The 25,687-nt window shown below is 35.0% G+C and overlaps 1 protein-coding gene across 2 annotated transcripts in view; it reads left to right on the forward strand.

Annotated features, from left to right (window-relative positions):
* Window positions 1-25,687, forward strand: part of LOC140750670 (uncharacterized) — a 198,409-nt gene that overhangs the window by 100,454 nt on the left and 72,268 nt on the right. For both annotated transcript variants that reach the window (XM_073084357.1, XM_073084358.1), the window contains 2 exons: window positions 16,203-16,443; window positions 16,921-17,057. In XM_073084357.1, the coding sequence (XP_072940458.1) occupies window positions 16,371-16,443; window positions 16,921-17,057 (210 nt within the window). In that variant the 5' untranslated portion in view covers window positions 16,203-16,370. The remainder of the gene's footprint in view (window positions 1-16,202; window positions 16,444-16,920; window positions 17,058-25,687) is intronic.

Genomic DNA, 25,687 nt, shown 5'->3' on the forward strand with positions numbered 1-25,687 from the left:
TTAATCTGAGAACACGATGAGCTGTTTGTACTGTGTATCGGAATAGTGAGATCCAAATTGCAGTAAAAAATATCAACACGAAGGAACAAAAATATTTTTATGTCGTATGACCTCAAACAATTTTTGTATCTTACTCTTATCTCAGGTCGCGTTCAGATCCGGTAGTGGTTTAAGAAAAACATTTTAACTGACAATTTGTAAGTGCCACCGTCTACCAAACATGCCTACCTATCAAACATAACCAACCGGCCTATCAAACATAAATATATTACATTTCATTTCAATATACCGTTTCAAAGTAGAAGCCTTCAAATCGGAGCCTATCGGAATCAATCGGAGGATAATTTGGGATAATATAAATAAAGCATATTTTACCATACTGTTTCACTTTAGATTGGTATCCTCAAATAATTTAAATAAGGGACCAACCCACATAGGATATCTACATCTCGGACAAGCACGGTTTAACTTGCAATCGGAAGCACGAAAGGGTGCACACGTGTAGCGGTCACGCAATCAATTCCCGACTATGCCTGACGTCACTTAGACCCGTTTTCTTATCACGCGGGTTTATGTCCGTAGGCGGATCAGATCCGCATGCGTGCCTTTCGCAAGTTGCGAAATACTTTTCCTGAGATATAATCCGAACGCACGCGAGACGCGGACAAAATGCGGTTGTATAATTGACGCATGCGGAGATACTTACGCGGACATAGGCCCGCATGACAGGAAATAAGTCCCAACTTCGTATTTGTTACTACAGTACTATCTACACAAATCACAAGTTTATGTACGATTCTTATTTTTGCATGTAAACAATATACCACACGAATACCGGGTGATAAAGTGTGGTAAAGATCAATTTCTCCCGCGGCGTCCATCTGTTTTTTGCGCTGAAATAAAAACAGCGCAATCGGTGACAAATGGCTTTCAGCCACTGATTGATTGATTGAGCGATTTTTTGTCAAACTTTTTGTATAGAATTCTTGCGTACAGCTGCGTATTTAGTAAGAAAGTGTTCCAGATTCAATACACAGGTAAACTTTAGATAATATTACTTTTAGATGAGACCATACTCTAGATTTACGATTTTTTATGGAATCTGTGACAAAATCTGTTGAAAGCCCTATTTCTTGTTGTTTTTTTTTTCACTCTTATGGTCATATGTAAACAATTTACCGCGCACATTCCGTACGGTGTGGCGAACAGCAGGGATGTTATGGAGCTTCATAACCGTATCCGAAAGTATCGGATATCCGAAAAAAAATTGGATACCGTAACCGAATGAATATAAAACTTTTTATTAATTTTTGATAACTGTAGAGTAAATGACACATTATGAAAAGTTTTTGCCCGACCAAGCTGACGTTTTCATGATTGACAAAAAATTATAATCATAACCTATTTGTCTTTTATTCACTTTTTCAATTCCTTAAAAATGTATACATAATCAAAACAGTCAGATAATCCGAAATAATTCCTTATGAGTACCTAATCGCATCTGAAACAACTATAATATATTAAATAAATCCGTATCCATATCCAGATCCGAAGTTTCGTATCCATAACATCACTACGGTACAGCTTGCATTTCTCCCAGCGTTACCGGTTTTTTGCGCCGTAATAAAAACAGCACTCGGCGACAAATAGCTCCGAGCCGCTCATTGATTGATTAAGCTGCTTTTTGCCAGACTTTCTGATTTTTTTGCTTATAAGTGCGTATTAGAACTTTTATCACGTGCAATATTGGAGCTACACAACGATGATTAATTTCACTGATGCGATTGTGGTTCTTATACTTATATTATATATATATAAAATAATAATAATAATAAAGAATTATAAACATCCGTGTATCTAAATATAAACTATACTATCACCAAAATAAATAATATCGTCTATCGATAAAAGGGACTTCTAGTTTACCTGTATATCCGTGTTTACCATCTACGCTTGTGCAAACTTTGTGGGTACCCGATATGTGTGTTTTTATTACTACCGCTTTTGTTTGTTTGTACGCTCTCTAATGAATTGTAATAGCATAGTACATTTTTGTAAACTTTCTCATGTAAGTGAATGTCATTAATTCTTAATGAGAAATAAATATCTAAACCCATATTAACATAGAAGCTTATTTTGTCATGTTTATATTTTAAAATCTTACGGGACATTTACAAAATAACAGTCACAGTATTTTCTTATTCTAACAGATCCGTATCCGAATAATTATATCGAACAGGTATCTTTATGATACCTAGTCGGTCAGTCTTATATTTTTATTCAACTAAGAAAAAAATATCACGAATGCATACATACATCTTGGTATAGATATTGAGAGATTGATTTTTTTGATAATTCCCACCAATTAAATTCGACAAAAAGTGTTATCAAATTCAAAACTCGATTTTCGGCAAACCGTTCCCAATGTCGCATTGCACCTGGATTTAAATTATCCCAATGTACATCGCCGTGTGTGGTTTATGTAAAAAAATTGGCCAAGTGCGAGTCGATCTCGCACGCGGAGGGTCCCTTACCATCAAATTTTTTTATTCTTATTATTTTTTATCATAGCAGTCGTAGAAGTAAGTGAAATGTGCAAAATTGAACAGTCTACATACTTATAACGATGTAATACATACAGCGAAAAGCGAAAAACGTCAAAAAATATTGGTTTCTTGTATGGTGACCCCCATTTATTTTCAAGATATTTTTATTTTTAATATTTGTTGTTATAGCGCCCACCATTCACATACACAGTAAAACATCATCACACAGTACAACATCAATACACAGTAAACTCATGCACAGTAAAAAAATCAAATGGGTATCTCTTACGTTTCAAGAGATAGAGCCCTGTGATAGACATACAGACTCACAGACGGACAGACAGCGCAGGTTTAGCAATAGGGCTCCGTTTTTACCCTTTGGGTACGGACCCCTAAAAATATTATTAACTCCTCGCCTCGTTAGCCTGACCGCGCGTGTCACTTACATCTTAACAATCCAATTTATCTCGAGTAAAAACCTTGGGATTGTTGCCGGGTATGCAGCATATCCGTCCTTGGAGCGTGTCACACCGGGATCGATTAACTATTTAATAATTTTTTTTATATAATATAGGAGTAGCTTACCAGAACACAACAGCGCTTAACATTGCTGTTATGAGGAGATATACACAATTCTCGTGTCACAATGTTAGTTACCGTACTCCTCCGAAACGGGTTTACCGATTTTCACCAAAGTTCCCAACCATCACAACCAAAACACCAGACAACCGTGCGCGCCACAAAAAAAACACTATTAATACAGCAACTGTAATTTACCAACATTTTAAAATTTGCGCTTTACTACAAAAATAGATTTAGTGTTGTGATGTTATATGCTCCAAGTTATATATTAATGTTCAAATCAAAATCAAATCAAATCATTCATTTGTAAGAACACAGTATTTTACAAGGATCTTAAATTTATAAAAATATCTTATGTTCTACCACATTGGGCGTGCAAAAATTATGTATCTTGTTCATTATTATAAATTCTTGGCAAAGTCAAATATATGTCATACAGGAATCGTCAAAATTACATAATACAAATTAAATAATTTAAGAGATGTTATCAAATTAAACATTATTTATAATTCTAATTCTATATAGTGGATATCAATAATTGAAACGATGAATTTGATTATTTGATTATTTCATGTCATAATATAAATGTATTATCATTCAAAAATTCATTGATATTGTAATAACACCTATCAACGAAGCTAAATAGCTCACTTTTAATTTTTACTGTTTCTGAAGACCTCTACTTTTCTCTTGTCCCACCTTTCTTCGCTTTTGGTACGGCAAGGCCCTATCGCCAGCATTCTCAACATCGAGAAAGCCCCATTCAGTTGTAACAAGTTGCTTGTTGAAAATTTTAAATCGTTTGCTCTTCTTGGTCGCTTTCTCTGGGAACAAAATACTGCAGTTGTTTTAACAGCTTTTACAATAACATGAAAATATACTCAGAATAAAAAGTTACGAAGTCCGTGTACGAAACATTTGCTGCTGCAAGGTCATTTACTTTTTGAAATATATTTTAAAATTATTTGTATTGTATTGGACGACCCGCGTGGCGGAGCGGTCGCCATACCGGTCTGACACGCAGTGGGTCCCGGGTTCGATCCCTAGTCAGACAGATATCTAAATGATGAATTTGTAAATGGTGTATTTGTCTATGTGTATGCCCATGGCAGCCACGCTACAGGGAATCCTAGTGTGGGGCTGTGAGTGTAGAAAGCGTTTATAGACCTTTATAATTATTTACGTTATTATCTGTATTATTTGTAAAAAATAGTGATGGAGACGACTGAAAATTCATAGCTTTTCTTACACGTGTACATAGCAAATTATCATCTAGAATCAATTGAAATTATAATCTGGTATTGGCCTTCGCAGCGTCTAAATCTCATTTTACTAAATCTCATTTTGATACAGTGAGTACTTACTCACTGTATCAAATTTGGTTTATATTAGGTTACTTCAGCTTTTTAAAGGACAGACACAAACATAGCTCAGTTATAAAAATATAATCGGTGTCCCATGGCAAACTCAGGTTGAACGCCCATCCTATCTGGGGTTGATGAATGGTATGCACCGGTAGCCGGCTACAGCAGAAATATGAAATGAACTCCCTCCAGAGGTATTCCTGAAACGCTTTAACATAGGGATCTTCAAGAAGGGTGCAAAAAAAGTTCTCCTTCAAAACCAATGTATTGGTGACTCTGGTGTTGCAAATGTCTATAGGTCACGGTGACTGCTTTTCATCGTACATACCTATAACCCGTCTATCATATCGATAGAATTTGATATAAAAAGACGGAATCCATGCTTATTTACTACTTCTAACCTAACCTAACCTAAACTTCTTTTTACATACATTATTATAAGCTTAGTAGATTCGTTAAACGATAAACTACACTCATTCACAAAATAATCTTCTACTAAATAAGCCTTTATTTGTAGCATTTTAAACGTCTATTTGTTCGAAGTTTGAATGTATCCACATACATATTACATCAGTGTGGTAATACACAAAAATAGCTTATAAATAATTATATTCAAGTAGTAGTTTGGAGCGTGTAGGAATATGTTGGGCGCTGACGTAACGCTGAAAGAACCTTCGGGCATTGTATAGAGTACTTACACACTAGAAGGTAACCTTAATATTTTTATAACATTGTAGTAGGAGCTTGCAGTCAATCTGATGTTATTGTATAACTGCCCAATGGTCCTTTGTGATCATCTCAATATAGAACAGTAAGTCATAATCTAACAATATAACATCAAATAAAGTGTATACTGCACGAAAATATTTAAGATGCAAAAACATATAACTATGAACAGTACTATGAACAAAATTATAAAAATACTAGCTGACCCGACAAACGTTGTGTTGCCATATAAATAAAAAATGTTAAGGGTGAACAACCCTTAACACTTAGGGGGATGAAAAGTAGATAATAGCCGATTCTCAGACCTACTGAATATGCATATAAAATTTGGTGAAAATCGGTAAAGCCATTTCGGAGGAGTACGGTAATTAACATTGTGACACGAGAATTTTATATATAAGATAAATTCCCTTTCCTTCGTAGTATGTATTCTCCTAATTAAAGCCACCATGATATTTATTCACAGAATTTATATGTTTAATACTGTGTTGCGAAATAAATTCTTTACATAATTTGTTTCAACAGCAATTTCTAAAATGTTGTCTCTCCAACAAAACTACTCTGTGGACACGTGGTTCAAAATATTTTACGACACTAACAAAAACTATAGACCGTGACGTTCTTGTGAGCCCTTGAAGGTTGCCAAATATCCGGAGTTTACGATTTTACTGGAAAATATACTGGATACAAGAAAGCGATGATAACAACACCGACAATATGATAAGGTTAATTAATTGCTAAATTAGAACTGAAAATGAGAATTTATTACGTTAATTAGTTTATTTCTTAATGTTGCCCTCATTATAATATAAATAATGGGACTTCTATGTACTTATTTCAAGGGACACGAAACCAGAACCCCTTATGGTTCAACTCCGTACCATCGCCACACTATTTCTGCCTAATAAAGCGCTGCTACGTTCTGGGATTAGAGGACGCGGTATAGAAGATACACTTAAATGACGCGTTCTAATTGATTCTTCAGAGGTAAGAATCAAATCTTATCAGGGGTTGCTTACAGATGTCCGTGGGCTGCAGCAGTCACTTACCATCAGGTGGTAGAATCCTCTATGGTTCGACTCTAACGGTACCACCGCCAAACCTATTTCTGCCTAATAAGTGTTAAGCGCTGTTGCTTAAAGGGAAAATAAGGGAAGGGGTAAGGGAAATATATTTTTCCGAGGCGTTCCCGATTAGTCCTCAGGAGTAGCGGCGCATCTGTACCCGACCTCACGTAGGAATATCTAGTCCTATCTGGGGTTGATTACAGATGTCCATCTGTGGCAGTAGCCATTTACCATCAGGTCGACCGCATGCTCGTCTGCTATTCCTCTATTATAAAAAAAAATCAGACCGAGTGACGAAGCGTACAGCACTATTAACTAGTACATCATCAACCCATTACTGTCCCACTGCTGGGCACGGGTCTCCTCTCAGAATGAGAAGGATTAGGCCATACTCCACCGTGCTGGCCAAGTGCGTATTGGTAGACTTCACATACCTTTAAGATTTTTTTTAATTTTTTTTATAAATCTCTCAGGTATGCAGGTTTCCTCACGGTGTTTTCCTTCACCGTTTAAGCAAGTGATAATTAATTTATAATACGCACATAAATTTGAAAATCAGAGGTGCGTGCCTGGGATTTGAACCTCGGACCCCTCGATCGAGAGGCCGTGTTCCTTAACCACTAGGCTATCACTGCTAATAACTAGTACAGTGGCTACTAATACTGTACTAGTTACTAGTGATGTAGGTACGCTTAGTACTGTAGTACTGGCGTACATACAAGATGCACCGCGGATGCAATCTCACCTCTCCAGCCTCTCAAGTGTTCTTAATCTCGAGTGTTCTTTGAACCGATGCGTTTGAAGTGCACGTATTGTACCGACCGATCATCTGCTCTCTAAAACATACTCTACATTAGACTCTATCTTATCTTAATAGAGTCAGAATTGGATAGAGTAGAGTTGTAGAGTTTACGCATACGGTAACAAGAATAGGCTATACATCGTTTATAATCTTATACACGTGTGTATGCTTCAGAATAATAATAATAAAACTTTCTATCCTCATCGTCGCTAGGATTCTCTGTGTCAATAAATTCATAATCCAGAAGTCTTCCTGGTATGAATTGAACCCGGAACCCTTTACCTGTCAGATCGTTATATAACTACCACACCAGACAGAACATTTATAAATGAAAGTAGAAAAGTATTTATTCAATCAATTTTCTAATTATATTCGCCCCTTTGTTTAATAAGTACATCATTGTGAGCAAACAAAAGCATTACTTATTATTCTACTATCAATGAATTGACAAAAGCTCTATCAACATTGTAATTAGTGTTTACCCGCATGACCACATATACTACTGTTACGTTGAAATAGAACATCATGATGAAAATAATTGCCTTTTCAACTTTTTAGGGTTCCGTACCCAAAGGGTAAAAACGGAACCCTACTACTAAGATTCCGCTGTCTGTCCGTCTATCCGTTTGTCACAGGGATCTATCTCTGGAACCGTAATAGATAGGATACTTGATTTTTTTTACAGAGAATGTATAACGGTGGCCGCTATAACAACAAATACTAAAAATAGAAAAGTTGAATATAAAATACATCATCATCAACCCGTTAATGTCCCACTGCTGGGCACGGGTCTCCTCTCATAATGAGAAGGATTAGGCCATAGTCCACCGCGCTGGCCAAGTATTGGTAGACTTCACATACCTTTAAGATTTTTTTTTTTATAAATATCTCAGGTATGCAGGTTTCCTCACGATGTTTTCCTTCACCGTTTAGCAAGTGATAATTAATTTCTAATAAGCACATAACTTTTGAAAAATCATCGGTGCGTGCCTGGGATTTGAACCTCGGTCCTCTCGATCGAGGGGCAGAGTTTCTTAACCACTAGGCTATCACTGCTATCAAATCCCCATACAACAAACTAGTATTTTTCGATACTTTTCGAACTGTTGAACCGTTATAGGTAGGCAATCCAAATTTTCACAATGTATGTCCTTCAATGGCTGCTATAATAAATACAAGAAATAAAAAAGAAATGGTGGTACGGAACCCGGGCTTCAGCTTGCACTTGGCCATTTATTTTACTTTTCGAAGTAAATCGCATTATCTGACATTTAGTTGTTAAATACATTTAACTACTAACTGTTCTAGATACGTAATTAGTAGTAAGCAAACCTTAACCATACGGAAAGGTTACACCGATTAGCCCAAGCCATTCAACGGATCGAGTTCAATAACCTCTGCATCTGAATGACTCATTGTATCTGAATATATTAGGAATTGTTCCGAGCAAGCTGTATTACATAGACATCACCTTATAAGTCGGTGAGCGTTCATTGTAGTTACTTTAACTGTTAGATCGCTTCATTCATGGTTCACCTTTGGACTAAGGAAAGGTCCCTGAGAGTATCATGTTCATGAAAGTCACGAAATTGGTATACTCGCGGGTAACAGAAGACTACTAAAAATATTTATAAAATGCGTCAAGGTAGAACAGATGTATTGATGGATTCACATAAAAAAATAATCTTTTAACACCTTTGAATAACTATACCATACACTACATAGTGTAACATACAAAATGACGCGTTTTTAAACGGGTACTTAGCTTAAAACGCATTTTAAACTAAGTTCTTATGTGTCATCTCGATAAAGTTGGCTTAATTTTTTATTAAATAAAAAAAACAATAGTGTGTTTTGAAACATAGCAATATTTTCATCCTATTGTAAGTATAGTATAAGTTTCATTTTATACACGCATCTATGACACTTCACACCTCAGAAAGCTGATAAAACAAAAATAATAATTGTCGCTAAGCAATTAAAAAGTGTAAACAAAAATCGATTTTATCGATGCTCACGTTTAATTATTACGAAAGATGCTTAAGATCCGAACACCTCGTCCCGTGAAATTTGATCTGTAAAAACCGTATCATTATCAGAATTATAATGCGGTCACACTCCGACGGTCGCCGACATTAATTATCCATTACACTGCACAATTAGACTTGATTTATGGTCTCATAACAAAATAATTCGCCAAGTGCGAGTCGAACTCGAACATGAAGGCTTCCGTACCACCAAAAAAACATTATTTTTTACTTATTTTTATTCATTTTATTATTTTTAACAATACTTAGTTATATGATACAACAATTGATGGCGTTGGGGTGATGATGAATGATACGTGAACAACGTATAATAAAATTAAAATTACTTTATTAAAATATGCTTTATTGTTCTTATTATAATAGCAGTTATAGTAGAAAACGGATAAAAATGTTAACCGTCTTTCTAATACGGTTTAACAGTTAGATCGATAAATGCCGAAAAATACCGATTTGTTGTATGGAGACCCCCCATTAATATTCAACTTATACTACTTATACTATTTTATTTTTAGTATTTGTTATTATAACAGCCACCGTTATGTATCGTCTGTAAAAATTTCAAGTGTCTCTCTATACGGGTTCCAGAGATATAGCCCTGTGACAGACGGACAGACGGACAGTCGGACAATCAGCGGAGGCTTAGTACTAGGGTTCTATTTTTACCCTTTGGGCACGGAACCCTAAAAAATACAAAAAATACACACTCGCCTTCCTATCTCGAAGATGTACAGGACTGCATGCATGACCGCCCGTGCGGTTTATAATATCGCGTTACAGATAAACTTAGACCATCACTAATCCTTGTACAGCAGTTCATTTGTTCGTTAGGAATGTGGTTAATCTAGTAAGTAAAACCTGAGTGGTTCGACGAAGGCACATCACTCCTATTTCTGTTCACTCCTGTGTTTGATTGGAAAACTCGTTAGACTCTTCCTTAACTATTTCGACACCCCAAATAGTTTTTTGCGGATAGCAATGCATTATTTAGCCGTACTCCAATAGGACTACAATCCGTTTCCTGTAAAAATTGAAGTCAACAATAATCAATTTCCAAAAACAAATAAACGTGATGTAATAAGAGAGACCTTTTTTTAGGAAACGGAGGAGAAATCTTCAAAAGGTACCCAATGCCGTAAGATCGATACGGGGTTATGTGTGATTCTTACCGCACTAAATGCCCCGTGGTGGCCGCCCTGGGCGCTGCCTAGAAAACTCCGGGATCTCAAAAGGAACCAAGCATGGTTCCTTTGGAGATCCCGGTGAAGAGGAAAAGGTGAGCAAGACACTCGCCACACCGTCTGATGGGTAAGATGGTACGCGACCACACATACCGCAGTCCTTCCCGGGGTCGCTGGCCGGGTGGTTAGAGCTTCTGCTATTTCCGTACGCAACCCTAAAAACCCCCTTTTAGTCGCCTCTTACGACACGCAGGAGATACCGTAGCCCTATTCTGATCTCAGAAGTACAGGGACGTGATAAAAAAAAACGCTTTCTACACTCACAGCCCCACACTAGGATTCCCTGTGTCGTGGGTGTGACCCAGAAACAGAAATCTAAATTCATCATTTAGATATCTATCTGGCCGGGGATCAAACCCGGGACCCTCTGCGTGGCAGACCGGTATGGTGACCGCTGCGCCACGCGGGTCGTCAACCTAAAAATAAAAGCTACCTACTTATCCCAGACGTTCCAACGTAGTCCTCAAGGAAAGCAACGCATGTGTTGCCGACCTCAAGCTACAGGAACAACTTACCAAGTAGCACGCTCATTTCGCTACTTCAAAATTATAAAAAATGCATTTTAGATATACATATCTATGAAGTAAGATGGTAAAGTACGTGGATTAAACGTTCCAATTTTAACACCAGGCGAGACACCGTTCAGTATTGTATCGTAAATCAATCTTCTCAAAATCAGTTGGCAACACTAACGATGTGTTCCGTTTGACTTGTTCGAAGAATTCTGCAGCTCGCTTTCCTTAGTACGAGTAAAGGTCAAATGGTTGAGCCATTTAGATCATTTTAAAGCGAATTAAATTCAGAGAAACCATAGGTAATATATTTAACGCATTTATGAGATTGAGTGGATGCCGTCATTATTTCTGCCTTTAATAATTGGTGGTGATAAATTTATTGATGAAGTCTTGTTACTGGAAGCGAATGATTGTAGCACATTGGTGTTTTTAATTTAAATGATTGATGATGACATAGATGAGTTCACTTAAATAACCAAAATAAGATTGGATATCGGTCGAGGATGATTTCATAGAGGTCGCGTTCCGATCCGGTAGTAGTTTAAGAAAAATATTGTACCTGACAATTTGTAAGTGCCGTCGTTGGCCTATACAAAATAAATATATTTCATTTCATTTCATTTCATATCCCTGTAGACTAAATTGAAACGCTTAGTATTAACCATAGCAATCGAATATGCGATTCTACCAACTCATTTGACTAGTTTGGTTCCCTATTTACACGAAATCTTTTATCTTAAACCCAAGAGTTAGCAAAACATGATTTTATATTAGAATTGAAATTGAATTTCAGTCAATCCACTATTTGCAGTTTAATGCAGATATTCATGACAAATAGTAACCTTGCTTGACGCGGCTACATTAATTGGACATACTTCTTCCATTTTAAACATGATGTTATAATACATTTATGTGAAATTCAGTAACACTTTTAAGAATGTAGTACAAAACGCCATTTTTAGACAAATTGAATTAACAATTTACATACATAATGTGCAGAAATTGCATTCCTACAAAGATAAAAAGTGAAAAGAAAAGAAAAGAAAAAAGACAGGTTACCGCAACCGTGCGGTACTTCCACGGCCTTTCGGAAAAACGTTGCTCATTCTACATTTCAGTTTTAATTTGCGTTAATTCCAACGTCGATTCAGCAAAACCCTGAATACCTTCCACATACGCCCCTTAATTTGCCTTTACATTGCATACAACTTGAATGAGCGATTCAAACTCGATTCCGGGGAATAGCTACCGCCAAAAATTTGAATGCCCTTTCGTAGTTTATACGAAAATGTAGAACTATAATGCATCGTTAGTACAACATCTACAATTCGTAGAATTAGTGTACCTACTTGAATAACTTTAAACTGAGTATGAATTTTAAACCATTATTAACCGAGGAGGAGGAAATCTAAGGCAAAATAATCCGAAGCTGTGTATAGGATACGGCTTGCCTCTTATCTACGCAAATATGTAAATGCATGAGCAATAATTATGATCTGCCTGAAAACATTTAAAATGTCATAACATTTTTATACAAAGATGACATTTTAATGACAGACCGTTGAATAATTGTTCTTCTCTAATCGAGATATGATTACGCCTTTTGTACATTGTTTTGTGTACTACACCTAAATACATTTTGCATATTTTACACTGCTGTGTTCCATTTTGAAGGGTGTACAGTAAGGGACATTATCCGAGGCGTTTCAACTTAGCCCTCAGAGGCAGCAACGCAACTCTGACCGACTTCAAATAGAAATCTATCCCTTATCTGGGAGGTGCCGAGGACCATGGGCGACAGACATTTAACATCAGGTGGACTGCATGCTCGTTTGCTCAATCTTGTTGTACAATATTATCATAAAAGATATAGCTAGTCTCTGCAACGCATCACAAGCAGGTACTTACTTTGAAATTCACTAACATTGAACAAGATGAGTTAATTCAAAAAAGGGGCTTGACATTTCCCTGAATTATTGTAATTTCTATTGGCCCTTTCAAAGAGCAGGAAATTGCAATTTCAAGCATGGCGGACGGAATTCGCGGGTGAAGGGTTGGGTAGGCCCGCCAGCCATCCCTTTGAGGGCCGAAATACTATTATCTCGTTTACTTAAACATCCATTTTAGGATCATGACATCCACTGGAACTCAAGTGCCGTGAAGATCATCAGACTGGATAAATGGATACGATGGATATTTACTCCTTTCCTTTTATTTGCGTACGTGATAAATTATTTCTTGATAATAAACATTCATCAAATAAGAAATATGTTTATTAAACACATGAGTTTAAAAGTATGTTAATGTAACATTCATTGTCTGATGGGATACCCAAAATTTCTACACAATTATTAATATAACAAAACTTTCTACACTCACTGCCACATACGCGGTTTTCCTTTGAAATGGGTTGTGAACACACGCAAAGATAAATACAAAAAAAAATTAGACCTCAAATTCGCATATCTACCTAACCGAAGATTAAATCCGAAACCTTGATGGCAGCAGACAGTGTGGTAGCTGCGCTACGACGGCTCTCATGTGATTTATATATATATATCTGAACAATACACATAGGCTTTATATATTAAACAATATCGTACAAATATCACAGCAATATGTGCGATTATTAAATGTCTTCGAATAAATAAGCAATACACAGATTTAATTAGTTTTCCAAAGTTTAACAAAGTACTACGACATTTACTTTGAAATTTGTGAACCTAATATCTTCTATGTAAATGGGAACACAGGTGTCTACTAAGGTTAGGCTTAAAATTGGCACACCTGAGGTCTGACGAAGGTTTACAGTTGAGTAAGGTAACAGTTTACAAGGATAAAATGATGTTACATTGTCACGGTAAATGTATTTTGAATAATAATTAGCTACAAAGTATTCATTAGAAAATAAAAATACCTTTTTGAAACTGACGTTTGTATTGGGCTTGTAATGTTGATCGAATTTTATTAAATTTTGATTCTTCGTCGGCAGACGATATTTATGTAACTTAAAAATCTGATATTATAGCCTAATAAATATTTAATCATTTAAGTAATCACTCATAAATGTCGATTATGAACTAGAAAAGCAACTAAAATGTAAAGGACTTCAGTAATATTTTATTGCGATTATATTTTACACAAGTAATTAATTTAAAAAATCAAAAACCCGACTGCACCAAAAAGGCTGAAGTAGAATTTCCAAAAGCAGTGAAATAGGCATTTCATTATTTTTATCCAGAAAGCCAAATACAAAGTTTCATAGTAGGTGTCTGCTTCAAAAACAAAAAATGTTCAAACAATATTATCCTATTTTATTTTATCCTCGTAGTGTTCATTTACGCTATATAAAGAACCTATGTGTAAAATTCCAGCACGCTTAAGTTCAGCGGTTTCCCTTTGCGTTGATCTCTGGCACATCAACTCTCTCATTTAGTCAGACAGTCATCTCGATGTGTATATACGAGTATATATGTACTAGCTGACCCGGCAAACGTTGTTGCCATATAAATAAAAAAATGTTAAGGATGAACAACCCTTATCACTTAGGTGTAAAAAAATAATTAGTAGTCGATTCTCAGACCTACTGAATATGTATTTAAATTTGGTGAAAATCGGTGAAGCCGTTTCGGAGGAGTACGGTAACTAACACGAGAATTTTATATATAAGATATATTATATAATGTATGTGTAATCTCCTCTTAATTTCCTTTATTTTGACACCCTACTCGATAGGTTTGGTTAACTTTTTTAAAACGTGTTACTATTTCGCGAAAAATTTCACCATTTACGGTCTATAAAATATATAACTTCAGTAAATCAAAGTTTCGGTCATTATTTTACCTCGTTAGAGGTAGCATTTCATTATTTTTATCCAACAAGCCTGATACAAAATGTCATAGTGTTTGCTTCAAAATTGACGATAGTTCAAATGAACTTTTAACCCTTATTTTACCCTCTACGGGGTTGATTTTTCGGAGGGGGATAAATAAGTGCGTCTTTGTTCCTATCCAGAAAGCCAAATACAAAATTTTATAGTAGTTGCTTCAAAATTAAAGGATTTCAAAAAAACTGTTTTCCCCTATTTTACCCTCTTAAGGGTAGAATTTCCAAAAGGCCTTTCTTAGTACTTATTCAAGCTATATAGAGAACCTGTGTGCAAAATTTCAGAACTATAAGGCCCTTGGTTTAGGCTGTATGTTGATTTCTGAAAAATGAAAAAGTCATTTAGTTAGTCAGTCAGTCAGTCACCTTACTGTTTTATATGTATACAAATATGTTTTTATAATCTCCGTTTAATTTCCTTTCATTTGATACCCTACTCGATAGGTTCGGTTATCTTTTTTTTTTAAATGTGTTACTATTTCGCGCCAAAAATCCGCCATTTTGATTTTTTTTTACTAACACCTATCTAAGGACACTCGGGTCATTGAGACAAATATAATGACACTTTAACTGTTGAAATTCATCCAGCCGTTTGTTAGATCGGATCAAATAAAGAAAGACAAACATACAAGATACGCGCGAAAAACATAACCCTTCCTTGGCAGTCGGGTAAAAATATTGTCAATAAAAATTAAAATCATACTTTAAAAATGTTTGAAAAAAAATTATTGCTTCTTAATATCATCAAACGTAAATTTAAAGGCTATTGAGACCTGTGTCCAATGAATATTAAATTTTACCGCTTATGACAAATGTCGTAAATTTTAGCATCTCACGACATTTATAATAATTACCCACTTGTAACCGTAATAGTAACAAACAAACCTCATCAACGTGCTGTGTTTACAAGCAACATTAAGACTTTTACGGCCCAAATCTAGATTTCTCCATGCCTAGACTTTCTACTGTGGCCTAAATACGCATGCGGAGTAAATAATTTATTGTTATGACCACTTTCAAATAATACGTTTCTTAGAAGCACTGCGATTAATATCTCGCTTATTGCGTGCTTGTAATGTCGCTGACGGGTTATCGAATTTTTTACACTTTCGCGGCGTAAAATGATTTTGCATACAATTTTTATATAGACATATTGTAAGCAATCTATCTAGCTTTAGTTTTTCATATTTGCAATAGTCGTTAATTGCTTTGTTTTAATGCATTAATATAAAGTAATTAAGTAATAATTAAATATTAATGCTACTAAAATTTTATGTAATGTCTTTCTCGCGGTTTTTATTATTACTTTAAGTTAAAAGTATTCGAGTGTATGTATTAATCATATTTATGTATTTTTAATGTTTATGCTAGGACACAATTCTATTTATATGTATATGCGTATTCATGTCTGCATTTTCATTTGTTTCAGGTTACTCCAAAGCCAAAGCATAGTGAAGTGTCTTATTATTTTCAAATTTTCAATTTATCTTCTAACCCTTGCTTTAGTAACATGACGTGATAAATCAATTAAATTAGTGCGTGACATATTTTAAAGAATCAAAAGTTTAGTTGAGTAGAAATTAGTGATTTGTTGAAAATGGAAGCTTTGGAGAGGAGAGGCAAGCAGCTGGCGATCGGAGCCATCCTGCTCATCGTGTTTTGGTCTCAGTGTGAGTATATCTTTAAAAATTATATTCCAAAATAACAAGTTAACTAAGTAGCTTAATACATTTGTCAGAAGTTGTATTTAGTGAGAATCTTAACAGGTTTTCTTTTTACACTTTTAAATTAATTTATTGATAATCTTTTATGGCTTAATATCGCAAATATTTATTTATTACGAATTTTATATCAACCAAGAAGCTTAAACACCCATTTAAATATATCATAAATTTTAGATTCCTAATGATTTCCCAGATTAGGTAAATCTAATAAATCAAACATTTGTAATCATTTCGACTAACTCCGAGGCATAAGCCTCTGAGAAGACATTACTAGGAAACCTGTGAATATTTCGTCATCGTAATTCTTAACAAGCACATAACATTTAAAACCAGGGGTTTTAAAAAACATTAATATACCAACGAGCTTTCACACATTCGCCAAACACTTATTATATAATATGTATAATTAATTTACATCAACAGGTAAAGGCGTAGACGGCCACAGAAACACCACAAAAATGTGGTACGTGTGCCCGCCAGAGTTCATCCGCCTGGGCCACAGCTGCTACTACTTCAGCGACACCAAAGCTACGTGGCAAAACGCACTTTTCTCTTGCAAGGTAAGACATGAAAGAATAATATACATACCTTATGACGTCAAAATTAATTCATATAATAGGAAACTAGTGGGCCAAAGCAAACACTGTCCAGCCTTTATAAAAATCTCAACACCAGCGCCACCTGTCGGGTACATAATATTTTATCTTTCATACAATAAGTTTTGAAAATACAGAATTGCAGAATATACGAATACTACATGTGAATACGAAATGCAATACGATTAGTCAGTCAAATATATATTTAGGTTAACCATCTTAGGGTAAATCTTGGGATTAGAATATTAATAGCATTACTATTAATCTGAGAATACAGATAAACATAAATGTATGAGTACTTGTTAACAATACAATATGTAGCTAAAGACAAGAAAAAAGCTTGTCAAAGCGCATATTAAGAAATATTGCTCCTTTTGTCATGAAATTGTATAGAAGTTAATAATAGTTCATAGCGTTAAATTAATTATTTATTAGAAATCAACTTCTAACAAATTATCCGAAGAATTATACTCATAAGTAATACTGCGAAAATATTTGACATTGAAATCAAAAATGATGTAATGTGTAATTGGTTGAATTAATAAATTACTTAATGACATAGTGCGAATAAAAATCGCATAATTCAGCTTATTAATCTCTATGCGAATGACAACTGTTTGTAAAAATATTATCATTTAATTGTTCCACGACAAGGCCTTGCTAATTCGCTTGCAGAAGCGACCTATCAGCTTGATTCGAATTTATGGCGGTAGTAAACTTAAATGGAGTGTCCTTAACACCGTGATCTCCGAACGGACTACACTGACGTACTCTAATATTTGCAATTGCTTCATACTGCTTCCTTTGTCCAATGTGGGTTCATTCATTTCTGAATGGATCGTCTGCTTTTACCGATTTATCGATTGGTCCTTTTAACTTGAACGAATATATGACTTGAAAAGATTGCTCATTTGATTAATTTAACATAAATAGTGGCGAATTTAATATTAGAATATCGTTATAAATATTGTCGTTATATTAGTTATGCTTGGAAATTATTGCCCAAAACCCTAATTTAATTAAATAAGACATACTGATAATAAAATTGCTGCACAAAATTAGCAACAAAAAGCTGATATTTTTCATTTTATAAAAGAATTTTCCATTTAATTTCTAGATGTACTATGATATAAGTTAGGAATTTATGGACGAATATCACTACGAAATGCAAAACAGACAAATTCTGTGATACCTAATCTGGTGCAGTCAAGGTCTTGGTAACTCATTAGCACAATATATCTTGGAGAGCTAAATGTTGTGAGAACTGGAACAATTATAATAAATTTAAAAACATGTATCCTAAATGTGCTAAACTTGTACGTAAAATACAACAGATTTTTATTTAGATGCCGTATGAGATATCCTTGTAACTACTTAACGAGCGTCTGGAGTCATGAAATTTAAGTTGATGTTTAGTTTTGTCATGCTTCCGTTAACAATGCACCTGACTCAAAAATTTAAGAACACTAAACAGTTAAAAGCATTCGTTAATGAACTTTACGTGTTTTCAGAAAACAATACAGTTTTTTAAATTTGTCAAATTTAACGAAATGTAGATATCTAGTTTCTTCCAAAATATCAGATTCTATAAACACTTAGAATTGGTACGTATTTTAGTATAACTATACGTATGACTAACACAGTAAACCTTGAAATGTACATCAATGGAAAAAATCATACACAAGATAATAAAGAAACAACAAGTGAATTTCACAAGAAACCATCGTTATCACGCTAGTTTGCGAGCCCTTAGTCCCGTCTTTTATTCTCAACGAAGACTTCTAAATTTAGAGGAAGATTAATTTGATGACGTATATACCCAGCACTGACATAAATATCTGAACTACATATTATATTTGAAGAAAAACTTTAACAAATCGTCTTAAATTTAAGTTTCTTGAGCGTCTGCGTTTTCGTCTGCGAATGAAAAATGACTCAGGCCAGACTTGTCTCAGCTGCTCAACTTCCTATAGTCTGCACCAAGCAGACTGAAGCTGATCTTGCGTCATCCTTTATTCAAACTCGAGACAGTCTGGCTTGTTGGCGCGTCTGCTTGCCACTTGTTCAAATTACACTTCATTTTCGGATAAGTATATCTTCCTTCAAATCGTAAAATAGCAGCACTAATATTAGCACTGTTGTTAGTAGGCAGAAAAGTTGTGGCGCTAGTGCCTGCGGAATCGAACCATAAAGGACTACTTTACCTGTCATATATTTCTTCCCTGATAGTATTTTTAAACTTCGGCTGAGTTTTTATGGAGAATAATTATCACAGTGAAGTTCTAGGTCCTCTTAGATCTGGAGAAAGGAAACCAACTAACAATTGAATATTATTGTAATGCTTGCCGCTACGCTAGTAGGCAGTAATTAACAAATTTGTATCTTTGGTAACAATGTATTGGATGGATGGAAAGCATTGGATAGATTGATTATTAATAACGAGAATGTCTGCCTGGTTGGAGATCGAATCTGGAACTCTCCAAATCCTACGAAAATGGTTATCAATCTGCACCATGTGTCACGTGTACCACATATGTGTGTTGTATTGTTGTTGTATAATTTGTTATATTAGACGAATCTAACAATAACAAACTAATGAACAGCATTGTTACGTCATCAGCAACTTAATCTCGTCCTCAAATCACTACAATCATTTTCAATCATAATCGCAGCTTGTTTGACATTTCTCAAATTGGATTCTCGATTAACTTTGTACTCGTATTCAAATGCATCCAATCAGTGTGAGTGACAGCTGAACTTCGCATGCAATTATGGTCGCAGCTTGGACCGGTTAAGGACGAAATTCGCTTATTGTTACCAGGTGTCAAGTACCGTTAAGTAGTCTACTTTTTGCATAACCGTAGAACGAGAAACGCCCTGTAAGGCGAGCACGGTTGATCATCGAGTTTGTAACGTTTTGTGTCGAAAAGAAAGGTTTCGTTCCATTAACTGCTTTAAATTTCATACTTCGTTTTTATCTGGGTATAGCTATTATGGGTATTTGGATATAAAAAATCTACTAAAAAATACTATCACAAATGTATCGTATTTACTATCACTATACATTCCAACCCTTGAAAGGTGGTAGAACCCTTTGTGGTTCGACTCCGGTGGCACCACCGCCACACCTATTTCTACCTAATAACAGCAGTGTTAAGCGCTGCTGTGTTCCGGTTTGAAGGGTGTGGTAAGGGAGACAGACTTTATCGAGGCGTTCCAGCTTAGTCCTCAGGAGTAGCGGCGCATCTGTGGCCGACCTCAGGTAGGAATATCTAATCCTATCTGGGGTTAATTACAGGTGTCCATGGGCAGCAGTACTCACTTACCATCAGGTGGACTGCATGCTCGTCTGCTACTCTTATATTATAAAAAAAAAAAAAAAAAAAAAAAAAAAAAAAAAAAAAAAAAAAAAAAAAAAAAAAAAAAAAAATTCAATTAACTGTAATGAATCCAAAAACATACAATGTGGTTCCTTGTATTATAGAAATGAGCTGTAAGAACATTTTTTAAAGTGGCTAAGCCCACCCTCAGAGCCCTAAAAGCGCTAAATAAAGCGTGAAGACAACATTAGTCCGCATTGGTAGTAAGGCATCTGTAGCCGATTAACCAACCTAAGAACGCTAAACCCATTTGGGAAAGGTACATGTGTTCCTATTATGTTAAAAATACAACGAAATATACGTTAAAATTTGACGCTGTCATCACAAACCTGTAAGTGTATCACAAAACGGTTTTCATCGTCCGATATAATCTCCGGTACGTGGGTACAAATCATTCACACTAGACCTATTACGATTGCTCGCACGACGCGATGTAGATGTGTGCTGTCACCATGATTTGCATATGAATACAGCAGACACAGCAACAGAGCGACGCGAGCCAAACTCGCAATGTAATGCAAATCCATCTCATTTCACGGTTCTTGAAACAGACATAAACACAACTCCGGCCAGGCGACCACGCAAATTTAAGACGCTTATTACAACTACTTTTTGCAGGAATAAAGTTAAGATTCATATATAAATCTTAAGGAATTAACCGGTGATGACAGATTGACGTTTTTTAAGCGATAACGTGTATTTTTACAATACGATTGACACGTCTACTTATATATTATAATTAAATGGTATAAAACTAATTGAAGGTTGTTGATAACATAAATTAGTATTTACTAAAAGTTGTACAGATAAAACAGAAACATCATTATAGCAAATTGCTAGCGATCCGCAAAGTAAAAAGTTGAAGCGCGGATGTCCTTAGCGGGTGACAAGTGACAAGCTTGGTAGCAGAAAATGGTTAATAGTATCATTACGGGCAAAGGCATTAAGTTTTTTAATTTTTTCATGCTTTTTGCAGTGGTAAGCAATAGGCTACATTGATTAATTTACCGATGAAATGAATGAATATAATGAATGAATCATTAGCGATGAGACGTACCTACAACATGGCAAAATAGATTAACGATTTATTGTAAGTAGCGGGTCACCGTTGAATGACAATAGTAGTAAGGTAGAATGGAAATGACGTGAGAAGATCTGTATCCAGATCAAGATAAGTAGACAAGAGTTGACGAATGAAAAGTAAAGTCGATAAAGAGTTGTTTTTAAATAAATTATTCATTTAATTACGACTTTTTGCTCAAATACCAAAAAACAAAGTCCAGCTTTTTCGTGACTTGTTTCATAAGCAAAATATTTACCTTTATCTTATGATCTCAGTTTAATTAATAAAATCTACAGATTTAAATAAAATTTCCATTTACGAGATAGTGTTGCTATCTCATAGCTATTACGATCTCGAGGAAAGCAAAACAAAGTAATCTTGTTTTTGCTCATGGCAAGCCTCCCACTAAGCCGATCCTGATGGAATTTCGATCTCCCAGGAAACGCTAAATTGGTTCGCATAATAATGTTTTTGTATACGTAGGTACGCCATTTTTAATGGCTTTGAGTGTAAATAGAGAATATATATTTTCAGAAGGAATATGACAATAGCATGAACAGATTACATTAATAGAAGAAACTACAACTTTTCTAAAATGTAGAACACTAAACTTAAAACATCATATTAAAAATCAGAAATGCAGTAACAATGGAAGTAATGTTGCTAACAAATATTTGAGGCATTCTGACTTAGTTTTAGGATATCAACTTATTCAAGACCAATCGTGCTGATGTTACAAAAGTATTAGTGAAGTTCATACGATTGAATTATCATTAGAAGTACAAAGAAATGGAATATCCAGAATATTAATATCGATTTCTTGATCTCACGTTAATGTAATGCCGTCACTAAGATCAGCCAGTGGCGGTGAGTACAAAACATTTGTAGGGCTATGTCTACCAGTTAATTTCTACTGGTCAATGATGTATGAATGTAATTTAGATAAAAGTATATAATAACTTTTGTATTACATCAACTCGATAAACACGCATTCTTTCGAGTACCTACACATTACATCACGGAAGAGAACCAGATCAAAACAAAAGAAAGGTCACGAGGCGATCCAACGAATAAGACACTCGAGGTAGACTATCATTAAAATGTTTTTTAAACAGATTATAAATAAATAGACCACCGTAGAAGAGCGTGGGCATCAGACAATCCGCATAGCTTGAATGTTTACTTTATCCGTTTTTACGCTATTTCAAAGGTATGATACAGATGTTCAGACGATCATCCGCCACATATTAAACGTGTAAATTATATTATATCCATGTGCTTCGCTTCGTTATAACATCGTTAATCAATACTGACCTATAAATGTAGCTACGTTGGTAACTAAATATAGCTGTTGAAACGTTTTTTGCTCTGGTATGCCATAAACTATATTTCGAAGCAACACTAAGTCTAATTAAAGAGTCTATTTAATGTATTTTAAAATAAATTTGTGAAAAATATATTAATTCAGAAGTGTTTTGAAATTTTTATATCAAATTATGAATACAGATGTAGAAGAAAATAATCGATAACAAAGCTATAGGTTCTCAGGCTCAGGTTTGGTCAATTGGGTTGCAGGAGGTTTGGTCTTATTATCAAACTTAAATAAAGACTTTGGCAATAGGGTTGTTTGAATGACAGCTGTGATTTTTTTATTACATATATGTATTCCTTTTTACTACACATTAACTACAGACATTACAGATAGTTAGTGATTAACCCTAGGCTTTAATCGGTTAGTCGTAAAACCTTGTCGTAAGATATTTAATAACTATCGTAAAAAATGTGCGTTTAACGGTGGATATTAAGGGTTAGTAACAATTCGCCCTTAAATAGCAATATCAAATTCCTCTAAGAATAAGAGGTCATAGTCCACCACGGTAACCAAGTGTAGATTAATAGACTTCATATATCAGAGGGATTTACATTTCCTCACGATGTTTTCTTTGCTGTCAAAGAGACCGTGAATTAATTTTCACGGAATCTTCGAATCTTCGAATGTTGAAATGTTGAAGCGGACCTTGGATTCAAATTCCACCTTTTCAGCGTAGGTTATAATAACAGCAGTGTTAAGCGCTGCTGTGTTCTGGTATGAAGGATGTGGTAAGAGGGGCATATTTCCGAGGCGTTCCAGTTTAGTCCTCAGGGGTAACGGCGCATCTGTGGCCGACTTCAGATTGGAATATAATCCTTTCTGTGGTTGATTACAGTTGTTCATAGTAAATGGAATTAAATAGGTGGTAATAGCCACATATCATCAGGTAGACTGCGTGTTCGTCTGCTACTCCTATATAAATAAGGCATCACTGCTAAATTGGATCAGCACGGAAAAAAACTTAAACTCATTTTCATATTTATTGCCCTCATATCCATGTGTTACTCTTCATCGTAAGGTCATAAATCAATGTTGACCTGTAAATGTAACTGTTATGGTGTTATACATTTTTATGAGAATATTATCACTGACTTTGTATATGTGCGCGCTGACAGTAGTTAGTTGTAAATAGTCCGTGCTAAATAAAAGTTGGTAGAATTTGTTTATTGTTGCTCCGGTTTTAAGAATTATTGATTAACTTCCCTCACCGGATTCATACATCATTTGTGATTATGCTTTAGAAGTTTTGTACTATTTCTTACGCTATTACTTATTTAATAGATCGCATAATGTGTATCATTATGTACATTTTCATGATTTTTTTTTATATTTAACATAACGATAAGGCAGACGGGCTACCTGATGGAAAGCAGTCACCGTAGCTTATGGACATTTGCAACAACAGAGGATTCGCTAATGTCGCTAATCGCCGGCTTTGAAGGAGAGCTCGTTTTACACCCCTCTTGAAGAGCCCCATGTCATAGTCCTGAGAGAATAACTCAGAAGGAAGTTCATTCCACATTTTGCACATACGTATTATTAAAAACGTCTTATAGTTCAACAACCCTCATAAATGTCTACTGCTATAGGTCTTTCCTACTGTACAGAATGATACTGTAGTCATTTCGCTTAGAAAATGTCGATGACCAGTTTAATTACTTCAAGATAAATCAAGACGTACCTCAAGAACAGAAGCTAAACTTTTCAAAAATTCCTAATTAATTCGATTTTCTTATCGAAAATCTAAAAGTTATGTTAATTACTGTATTCATCACTGATATTATCTTGTGTCGCTTTTACTGTCTTCATTTGGGTATAAATCTTAATAATGCAATTATATAGCTTGTAGGCGAATCAATGACATAAAAGATATTATTAAATATCAGATGAATTAAGATGACTAAACACTTTCATGCAGCGTGATAAGAAAGTGTAGCGATGTGGGAGGAATGTCGTCGATAATATCGCCATATGAAGTAGCCTTCTGTGGGTGGCCACTAATTGAATTGTAATTGTGCTTAGATGTATTGTGGCACGGTTGGCAGTAATTACATGATTCGACGACAGATAATAAAGTAGATGTACCGGCGAATATAAATAGTGATTTTTGTAAAAATGAGAATTGTGAAAATCAGTAAAGCGTCTATCGTGGCATGGGTCTCATCTCGTCAAGACGTTGAACAAAATATGGACCGAAAAATAATTCGAATAAATTAAGTGATAAATGAATACTCAATTTTCCTGTTGCAGTTAAATTAGCAGTAAGTTTTTTTTAAGAATTTGATGAAATACCTCAAATCAAATCAAATTAGTCTTTATTTGCAAATAAGGTTATACAATAGGTGTTCAATTAATACAATCTCTTATTTTGCTAAAAAGCATGCAAATATAAAATTATAGTTAGTATTACAATTATAAATATTATCTTAGTCAATCATATACTTACAATTCCAAATAAGCTTCTCGATGGGATGAGGTTGATGGGATGTAATTAGTAATCTTATGTAAGAAACTGCTATTCATGCCTGTACAATGTACATCTATCTTAAGCTATGACTTTGTCAATCGAAAATTGTATTAAGTATATTTTCAACTAGCTTTGCCCCGCGGTTTCACCCGCGTTAAAAAGAAACAGGGGTACAGCTAGTTCTAAAATATAAGTAGCCAAAGTTACTCCTTCTTACATCAGCTACCTGCCAATAAAAGTCCCGTCAAAATCGGTCCGGCCATTTCAGAGATTAGCCAGGACAAACAGACAGACAGGCAGACAAAAATTGTA

This window comes from Epargyreus clarus, unplaced genomic scaffold, assembly GCF_041222505.1.
Source record: "Epargyreus clarus isolate Ecla_fem2 unplaced genomic scaffold, WU_Ecla_fem_2.2 ptg000021l, whole genome shotgun sequence".
Lineage (NCBI taxonomy): Eukaryota > Metazoa > Arthropoda > Insecta > Lepidoptera > Hesperiidae > Epargyreus > Epargyreus clarus.